Below are 10667 nucleotides of genomic sequence, written 5' to 3'. Positions count from 1 at the left end.
GTCTAAAATTTTAAGTCCAAAGGTAAAGGGAGAATTGACATATTCTACTTCATGCAAAAAACTGCCCATTTATCACCATTTGGTAAAATGGGTGTGTACATGTGTGTACATAAGTATGTATGTGTTTATATAGCCATAGACATAATACAAGTGTTTGACTCATGCACAAATGGCTAGGTTGGAAAAAATCAGGCTAAACCTATTTAGATAAGACAAACTTGTTTCTGAGTTACTGTACACATTTTATATATCATAGATTGGTTTTGAACATAAAATTCATTTACTTTTTTTTCCAGAGAGGGCTTTGAGTGCATGTTTTTGTTATAATATTCTTAGAGAGACTTGCAGTACCAAGCCCCCTCAAAAAGCAACAGTATTTAACACAGTAGAGAAAATCATTACACTAGCCCTTTTTCAATCTTATTATGATTGGGAGCTTCTCCTAGTTCTTCCAACATTACTTCCCGTTTGGAGTTTTCAGCACTTTTCCTATAAAGCAAATTTTCCCCATGTTGGTTTTGAAATGTTGATTCCTGGGTTAACTGATGAGATGAACTTATGACCACATTGCTTTTAGCTCTTCGGGCATATATTTCTTTAGGCGTTGCTCTTTTTTTGCAGAGTTGGAGATGAAAAGCATCTTGGAAGCCTCGGCGAAAGTTCTCATTGAAGAAGCCATAAATGATGGGGTTGACGCTGCTGTTGCAAAAGGCCAGCCAGTGTGCAAAAGGGTAGATGTAGATGTTGATGATCCGCAGCTCATTTGAAGAAAGGTCAGCATAGTCTGAGAGCATCATCAGAGTCCACAGGGGCAACCAGGAGACAATGAAAAACAGGGCCACTATCAGCAGCATCTTAATCACCTTCTGCTTCTTCTTGGCCACTTGCCACTGCTCCTGGCCATGTTTGCCCATGTGAGGCACTCTCGTCTTGCAGAGTGAGATTCCAATCCTTCCATACATGATAACAATGAGGGACAGGGGAGCCAGGTAGATATTGGCAAATAGCACAGTGGTATAGATCTTCCTCATCTCCTGATTTGGCCAGTCTTCACGGCACCAGTAGACAGGACTGGTTTTATTGTAGGAGTTGAGTTTCACTCGATAGTATTTTTCTTCCTCTATGTGTAACATGATTGCAGACGGAGACATTATGGCAATGGCCAGGACCCAGATGATCATAATAATGACAAACGCCGTCTTGATAGTGAGCTTTGGTTTAAAAGGGTAGATGACACACCGGAACCTGTAAAGGCAAGTATCAGTGAGAACTGGCCTCTTCACTTAAGAATCATGAATTCAATTTAAGTAATTTCCACATTCTCCTCAAAAACACAGAATGTTACCATTGGTAGAAAGACTTGCAGAAAGACTGTTGTTTATTGTATCTGACAGGAGATAAATTCCAACTCAAAATATGGTTAAGTGGGATCTATCATACATTTAATAAAAAAAGGAATAGTTTTAGCTGGATGTAATGAAGAACTCTTTCCCACTGGCTTGCATCAATTGTCTCTTAAAGCTTTCCCATTTAAAAGATGGAAAAATCTTGCCCATAATTATCTAGAAGTAGGTTTCTTTTTTCTCATGCCAATTGCACTGCATTTCATGCCTTTTTTTTTAAGATTTTATTTATTTATTTGTTTGTTTGTTTATTTATACAAGCACTGGGTACAGTCAGAAGCACAGGAGGGTGAGAGAATTCACCAGAGCCAGAGTGGGGGAGCAGAGCAGGCAGAAGGACCGAAGTACACTGCTGAGGGGAGCAGCGGGCGGCAGGAGAGGTCTGCGCGCCATGTGGGACCCTCCGGTGGCCGGGGCGCAGCCAGGGATTGAACCGACGCTGCAGAGGCTGCGGGCAGCTTCGCAACCCAGTGCTCAACCGCTGCGCCACAGGCGAGGCCCCGTTTCATGCTTTTTAAACTCTCTTCCACCCTCTCTCTCATCTATCTCACACATGTATTTCTATGTAACTACATACTGGTGAATGCTTGTTTCCTTTCAGACCTTTTTCTTCACTTAGGGAGACACTCATTCAATTTCTCTCTTCTTTCCAGGTGTCACTGCCTTAATAGATGTGTGTGTCCTCTCTCATCTGAGTTACACAAGTTTCTTTACTGCTTTCCTTTCTCTAATCTAAAACATCTCCAAACCATTTCTACTTTTGTTTTCCTAAAATGAAAATACATTATTCCCATTTAAAAAGACTTAAATAGCTCCCTGTTAACTTCAAGACAAAGCATAAACTTCTTTAAATGAAAGATAGTCCCATGAAAAAATCAACCTGTTGGCTTTTTCTATGGCCTAATATTCCACTCTATCCTCCTGTGTTCCAGAAATCTGAGATGTCAAATTGTGTTGTTTAAACTCATGCAGTCTGTGGTAACTTGTTAGGGCAGCCTGAATTAACTATGAATGAACTGTTCCTAATAATTCAATTTTAATATATGGAAATTAGATTTATTTTCTCACCGAAATACACACACACACACACACACACCCCTTGTTCTTGAGGGTGCAGTAGTTATTATTTGTACAATATACAATTTTGCAGTTATACCCAATCTAGTAGGTTACACATTTTTCCATGGTGAGTAGATAAGCTGTGGGCATGGCCATTTTTCTGGATTCAGATTTTAGTGCTGACTCACCTATCCACTGCTATTGCAACTAAAGTAAAAACTGAAGCTGCAACTGATATTCCCTGGACCAAACCACTGATCTTGCACATTATGCTTCCAAATGGCCATCCTGAAAGGGAAAAGAAGAATCAGTCTTTGAAAATATATTTTTAGAAAACAGTACTGAATATATGAACAATAAGGCATAAAACAATGCTGAGACAACTGTTTTCTAAATAATAGCCAGGGGACAGTGCTTCTTACTATTTTCTCTAGTATCTCTAGTGCTCTGTTCTTCAGTATACTGATAATCATTTCGCAACTTAGCTAAAACATTCTTGTTTTATATTTATATTATATTTAGTCCTTTGCATCCATTAACATATTAAATCCCTATAACTTTTTGACAAGGTAATGCACATATAAATATCTTGACACAAAAAGTATCTTGTCACAAAATTAGTTAGCAGCATATTAAGGATTAAAACCCTGTAGTAGGGTGCCAGAGTCCAAAGTATTAATCCATATGCAATAATGCCCTTCAAATAAAAAACAGGCAAATGGTTTTCTAATTTGGAAATGTATTTTGTAAATTATGAAGAATCTGGAGTTACATGTAGACTAAAGTTATTATATAAAACAAATATATACATACTTTAATAAGACAATTTACCTTAGGTACATTGTTATGGCTGAATAATTGTGCTCCACCCCAACACCAAATTCATATATTGAAGCTTTAACCTCCAAAGTGGTGATATTTGGAGGTGGGACTTTGAAAAGTAATTAGGTTTAGATTAGGCCATGAGGGTAGAAGTATGAGAGTTGTACAGTTATAAGTAGAAAATGATTTTCTCTCTCTCATGCACCTGATTTGAAATATCCTCCTAAGCCAAGTATATAAAAAATAAATAATCCAAGTATATAAAATAATCCAAGTATATAAAAAATAAATTTTATTATCTATCCAAACTATCTTAAAAGTCAGTAACTCTGCTAACTAGAAACCAGAAAGAGAATGTCTTTCCAGTCCTATAATATATTTGGCTGTTATCGTAGTATTCTTCAACAAAAATGCAAAAGAGATATGTGTAGTCATTGATTGAAAATGGAAAAATAACCATATGCTCTATCTCATCTCCCTCACCAAACTCCACTAAAATAATAGCACTAGGACAAAAAAAATATAAATTATAAATCTACAGAAACTGAGGTGCTGGATACTATTGAATGTGATGCTAGAAAAACAACATGATTGGCTGAATTATGTATAAATGGAATAAGATGCAGTATAAGAGTGAAGGTCACTCTCTTAGGAGGTGGGAGCACAGGAACTATGGACTGAGTCACTAGGAAGATGGCATGAGTGTCACAATGGAGCATGCAGTGCAATATGGCTGGACAAAGACCCTTTCAGTTTCAAAACGCAGCAGCCAGCCCTATGGTAGATCAAAGGATTTCCTTTTGGGGAAAGTGATCTGCCAAAGAACACTGGGGAGAAAATTTTAACAGCTGTGGATTCCCAGTGAATACTTGTACTAATGGGGCTGAGAGTGCCTCTAATCTCAACTGCCAGGCCACACAGTACCTCACTTTAAAACCCAAGCAGCTAAGTAAGAGTTGACATGAGAAAATCCTCAAATATAAAAAAGAGATTAAAGTAGGAAGAAACTTAGGAGGAAAACAATGTGAATCAGATAGATGAAAATGAAAATCTAATAAACATCATTACTAATAATATCATGGATATGACACATTTTATCCATGAAATGTGCATAATAGTCTAAGAAACAAACAGAAAATAAAAATAATTCAAATAATGTAAAATATGATAACAGAAATGAAGAACTTCATGTAGACTTTAGGGAAAAAAGTTGAGAAGATTTTTGAAAATAGAATAATAAGGGGCAGAAAATGGAAAATAATTCTCAAAGGGCAATGTAAAACCTCCAATATCTGATTGACACATTAAAAAAAAAAAAAGGAAAACGGGAGAGCACTCCACAAGAAAATTTTCCACAATTGAAGGACCTTCATTCTTTGATTGAAGGATCCTAGTTTGTGTCCTGCACAGTAAATGAAAAATAAAAAGATTTATCCAAGCATAATTGCTTGAAACTCAGAACACTGGGATAAAGAGAAGCCCTAAGTGTTTTCAGGAAGAAAAACAAAATACAAATCATGACTGAAAGAAGTATGAATCAAGTGACATTAGGCTTTTGAGCAGTAATACCAGGGCTCTAAACTGTAACAAGACAATCTCTTCAGAATTTTTGATGGAAAATAGATTATAGTTAGCTGTATAAATTTATTTTCTGACAACTTATATATCTATTTATTTTCTTTCTCCTCTTTTAGAATGTAGACCTCATGGGGGCTAGTACCTGCAACAATTCTTAGAACCCCATCAATTTTTGTGAATGAGTCAATGACCCTTCTGTGGCTGTAGGGATATGTGACATTTTCTCCCATCATCTCACACTATATACAGGTTAACACACCTGCTATGATATTGTCCAGCAGCGTGATGGGCATACAGAATATTCCAATTAGTAAATCACTTATTGCCAGGTTCAAGATGAAGAGATTAGTGACTGTATGCATGTGTTTGTTCCTCATTACAATAAAACAAACCACCGTATTTCCCACCATGCACAGGAAGAAGATCAGAAAGTAGGAAATAATGAAGATTGCTGCCACTTGAGGCTGGTGAAGATAGTAGTTCACAAAGGTGATATTTATATCTGAGTAACCATAATGCTTTGTGTCATTAGCACTCCAAATGTGATGCCAGTTTGCTGAAGAGTTGGAGTCCCATTGCTCACTCATGATGGATCTGAACAAAGGACAGCAGAAAAGAAAAAGATTAATTAGAAACTTGTAGAACATTAAATTTGGTTCCTGGGTTTAAGAAGGACCTTTTTTTTTTTAAATGCTAAGGAATTCTGATAAGGCTTAAATAATCCATAAATAAACCATAAAATTTTGTAGGAATAGTCATAAATAAGGCTTTTGAATTATTAGGATTTTAACCAAGAGTATCTGAAAATTTCATTTGTGCCATAAGTACCATAGTTATATATTTTTTCCTCAACATGCTCTATATTTCACTTTTTTGTTCATACCCTCTATATATTTGCAAAGTTTCAAGGGAAAATTCAGAAGGGAATCCTCCCAAAACTCCCCTTCCTGTTGTCTCTATTTCTTTCTTTTTTAGACTAATTCACAAGCCTGTAGCTTTCCTGCTAATTTAAATATGAGTATCTACACTTCACTTAATCCCAGAGATTAAGTATCTTGCTTAGTGCCTTGCTTGTTCTACTTTGATTCAGTTCACTGAACACTGGACCAGCACAGGCCCACTTATTCCTGGATTTTCTTGTAAACAGATGATATAAACCTATAGTATCAATAAATGCAGCAGAGTACTGTAAACATATTTTCTCTTCCTTATGATCTTCTTAATATTTTCTTTTCTCTAGCATACTTTATTATGAGTCAATATATAGTACATATTAAATACAAACTATATACTAATTGACAATATTATGAATAAGCAGGTCAACACAGGCTACTAAAAGTTTTTCAGAATCAAAAGTTATATATGAATTCTTGACTGAGCAGTGGCTGGCGCTCCTAACTCCCATGTTGTTCAAGTGTCAACTATATTATTTTCATCCTCTTTGTATGCAGACATAACCATTATACAGTGAATCTTTTATAACAGGTGTCTGCTATTTGACTTGGTTTCACTTAGAATAATTCCATTCATAGATTGTACTCAATTTAGAATCTATATATCTTAATGCAGACATTTCCACCAACCTCATGTGTCAGAGGCCCCCCCCCCAGTTCTTATATTTTGTGATTTGCTTGACAGATTCACAGCGTTGGCATATAGTATGTGCACAGCTAATATTTATTATAGTAACAGGATACAAAACAAAAGCAGCAAATAAAGTCACATGGGGTAAACTCTGAAGGAAATCAGACACAAACAAGCATAAGAGTCCTTGCTCAGTGAAGTCACACAACCTGCTTAATATCTCCAGACTCCAATGAGTCCGAAGATGTAGAAGACATGTAGAAGACTTCTCTACCAGGGACACTCACTGGAGACTCAATGAGAGTAGTTCTTCCTTGCATGTATCAAAATGCCACAACCACTAGATTAAAAGTAGGTGTTCGGCATAAACTGTACTGTTTGTATGAACAGATTAGGCATAGAGACTCTACAGCAGTATAGGAATGGTTTACTACTTAAGTTTTTGGACCTTAACCAAGCACCAACCTTGCCAGCAGACCTCTCTAAAGATAACAATCTCAGACCTGCTTGTTAATTCTTTACTGCATTGTAAATTGGTTGGACAGAGGTCTTATGTGCCATTAAATGCAAGTGACTTTGGCAATACTTTTATAGACCTGAGCTCTCATAGGTCTACTTTGGTAGTACTTTCATGGACTTTGAACTAGTAAGGATGAAATCAAATGAGTCTCTATAAGTAGATAATTTGGCCGCAAATTTCAGAATATCGTGGCATTTAGTGAAATTATCATTTTGATTTTTTTCACAGTCTTATACCAACTACACATCTATATATTTAGGGAAGCATATTTATTCTTGTTAATACTATGTACACACTAAGATATTTATTATTCACTTAACTTTGGATAGTTCTGACACTTAACTTTGGATAGTTTTCTCCTTGTATTTTATAGTGTGTAACTACATTAACAACATTATTTCTCTTCTGAGTTAAAAGTTCAAGAGGAGTTAAGGACTGTAGTGACTCATGATATACAGCAACAGGCTGATAAACCCAGTTCAAGTTTAAGGACCAGTCAAATTCATCAAAACCCTGGAATTACATACACTACAGCAACTAGACACATTGCTGAAATCATAAAAACCATTATTAATTATAAAGTCTGCCAGAGAGCAAGAATCTTAGAGACAGACTGGGCTTTAATTTAACAGAGGGTTTTGTTATTTGTAGTTAAGAATCCTGTTGGTCTTTATTCACAAAATCACCAAAAAGACAACTGAATTTGAGTGAGAACCCTAAGCAGAACAATTGCTAAAGGATTTGAGAAGTGTGGAGCAGGAAGTTTACTAGGTCTTTACAAATTGAGTGCTCAAATAATATTTTATGTATCTAATACACAGACTTGAACATAGACAACTGGATTCAACAGCAAAAATGAAATAATAGTTCAATGAAGAGCTCTTGTGTTTGCAGCACAAAAGCTGCCCAAGTTAGCTGTTCCTAATAAACCATCTGAAAGACAGCTAAGGCTGGTTACTAAGTAGGTCAAGACCACCCTGCATAGATGGGCACCAGATAATTCTGAGATTAGGAATACCAGTTCTGCCTTGGGTGATGTCAGAGACCACATAGGGATCACACAGCACAGCAGAAGTTCACTCATAAATAGAAAGTGGAATATTAATGAGCACACTTTGGAGGTGGGTAAGTGCATAGAAAGGAATCACCACATGTAAGAGCACTTTGCTTCACTTCCTATAGGGCAGACAATCAAGTCCCCCAGGCCTCCTCCAACTGTATTGCCTTATCTAAGGAACTTTTTCCAGCAAAGGCAAAGGAGGCTGACTGGTTCTGAAATTTCAGCAGCAATACCCCTCAAGTGGGGAAAGCTTGATGAAGAAGACTAAGGCAAAAATTCATAGTGGGAAGAGCAGAGAGCTGTTCACACAGCTCTAACCACCACTGTGCTAAATAGTTCAGAAAAATGTGCACCTATTTAAAAAAACTACTGTGGGAATTTAAAGAATTAAAATGTATCATGTACAAAAGTGTCAGAAATAATCTGTTATTGGCTCAGAAGGAAATTGGAAAGATAAGGCAGATGCTTTAGCCAGATGTCTAGATAGAATTCATTACCTGGTTCATGAACTGTGCAGATGTTTGCACACTCAGACCATGGACCAGTGGGCTTCCACAGATCTGAGATATCACTTCTCATCTACCAGACTGGAATCTAAATTAAGCATATTGTTTCCTTTAGTTTTATTTCCAGAATTAAGAACAATTTTTAATTGACTACATTTTATTCAAAAATAAGATTTTTCTGTAAATAAAATGTAATTGGAAGTAATCTTTTTCTGTCTGTAGAAGAAAAGTCTGCACTTGTAAATGATTAATAACTAACTTTCAAAAGAACCACCACCAAAATACAACAAAAGCCCAGGGAGGTGGCCATCCCACTGCGGCTGATCTCAGTCTTCCAAGGCAGTGTCCCGGAAAGCAGAGTTAGGTAGAGATTCTCGCAGTTAGTTCTTGCAAGTCAGTCAGTACAAGACAGAGGGCACACACCACAGGACAAAGTTGAAATTATCTTCACCGCATGTCAGCAGTGGTTGTGTTCCATCCAGTGTTGGAGATCTGGAATGATTTTCTTCTCAATCATCTTAACTAATTAACTAGAGAACTAACTTTATGGTGAACATGATTTCATGTACTTGCTTTCAATATTTATTAAAAGAGAAAAAAGGAAAAAAGGAAACTTCTAAAAAAAGATGCTGAAATAGAAAAGAAAATATTGAAAGATAAACTTACACAACTGTAATTGTTTTGTTTACTTTGGCATAAAAGATAAGAATTAGATGAATAAATGAATAGATGAATAAACACATATCTGAACAAACACACATTAATAAATATATATTTTATCACCTGCAAATTCATCTCCCCTTAAATGTCAAAATTGGTTATTTTCATTAATATCTTAGAGACATAAATATGAAAATAAAAATAGGATACTGTATAAATAAGAGTTAATAACATACCATTCAGTTCACAAACTAGACAGGCAGCCCCCAAAATTCATCCACCAACTACCTTACTGGATAATAATTACAGTAATTACAAAACTGCTTGCTTTATTTTTACCTGTACTCTGAGATAAATATTTACATGAATACCTGTTTAAAAATGGCCATGGTCCTGGCCCATAGACTGATAAATCAGTTCTCTTTCTTGGCATTCAAGGAGAGTTAAAAACAAGATAACAGACCCAAGATCAAGTTGCTTATGCTAAATACCACATCATCAAATTGAGACTTAATTATAGCCTTGGCTCTCCCAGAAATGGAATCTTAAACTAGTCAATCAGGAAGACCCTCACCATAGCCAGGTGATCTGTTGGAGATCTGCCATGTCCGAGAGGAGAGTAAATTTGCAATACTCAGCTGCTTTTTTGCCATATGACTCCTTATCCTACTTCCTTCTGCCTGTAAAGTCTCTTGCTTTGCATAGTTTGCTGCAGTTCTTTTCTACCTGGTAGATGGGATGCTACCCAAATCACTGAATCAAGTTAATAAGATATTTATATTTTTCTCAGTTGAATTTTGTTTTTTAACAAGAGGTGAAATGGTAAGAATGGCTCCTTCTCATGCCAGATTGGGTCTCACAAATTCTCCATTCCTTTTGTCTTCTTAGCCACTCCCCTTTCATTTTTAATATAAACTTAAAATAGGCTATTTGGGAGCAATGCTGGAGGACTACAGCAGAGCCAGAAATTAAAACCCCCTCACACTGAACTTTAGACAGCAATTTTTTTGTTTGTTTGTTTCTTAGCCACTGGTACTGTGAAGAGACTTTTTTTTAAATTTTATTTTTATATTCCCCATACAATTGCAACCCCCTTATTTTTACCCCAAAGCCTCCTTTCCCTGCTCCCCCCCACCATAGTGTGTCTCTGGTTCATAGTTATTTGTTGATTTTGATTTTTTTTTTCTTTCTTACAGTTTTTCTTTTTCCTGGTCCCTTATTTAGGTTTTCTAGATTCCTGCTATGAGTGAGACCATCCAGTATTTTTCTTTTTCTTTCTGGCTTATTTCGCTGAGCATGATCCCTTCCAGCTCCATCCATGTTGCTGCAAATTGCATGTGTTTATCTTTTTTGATTGCTGAGTAATATTCCATTGTGTATATGTACCACATCTTCTTGATCCAGTCATCTATTTTTGGGCATTTGGGTTGTTTCCAAAGCTTAGCTATTGTACGTAATGCTGCTATAAACATAGG

General features: G+C 36.3%; 1 protein-coding gene across 1 annotated transcript; it reads right to left on the bottom strand.

The window, feature by feature from the left end:
* Positions 1-278: 278 nt before the first annotated feature.
* Positions 279-8546, bottom strand: NPFFR2 (neuropeptide FF receptor 2). Its single transcript, XM_037529978.2, has 4 exons — positions 8524-8546; positions 5122-5456; positions 2651-2750; positions 279-1245 (listed from the first exon to the last, which is right to left on the bottom strand). The coding sequence occupies exons 2-4, from the start codon at positions 5447-5449 to the stop codon at positions 399-401; spliced, it is 1275 nt and encodes a 424-aa protein (XP_037385875.1). The 5' UTR covers positions 5450-5456; positions 8524-8546; the 3' UTR covers positions 279-398.
* Positions 8547-10667: the final 2121 nt, after the last annotated feature.

The sequence above is a fragment of the Talpa occidentalis genome, unplaced genomic scaffold, assembly GCF_014898055.3.
Source record: "Talpa occidentalis isolate TD23 unplaced genomic scaffold, MPIMG_talOcc4v2.1 talOcc4.6, whole genome shotgun sequence".
In the NCBI taxonomy this organism is placed as follows: Eukaryota; Metazoa; Chordata; class Mammalia; order Eulipotyphla; family Talpidae; genus Talpa; species Talpa occidentalis.
The sequence above is the reverse complement of the archived record's forward strand: the minus strand, read 5'-3'. Positions and strand labels throughout refer to the sequence as shown.

Coding starts and splice junctions, on each gene's coding strand:
- NPFFR2 (XM_037529978.2), bottom strand. CDS start 5,449: ATGAGTGAGCAATGGGACTCCAACTCTTCAGCAAACTGGCATCACATT. Junction 2,751..5,121: donor GCTGGACAATATCATAGCAG/GTGTGTTAACCT, acceptor TTTCCCTTTCAG/GATGGCCATTTGGAAGCATA. Junction 1,246..2,650: donor GTTGCAATAGCAGTGGATAG/GTGAGTCAGCAC, acceptor TTGCCTTTACAG/GTTCCGGTGTGTCATCTACC.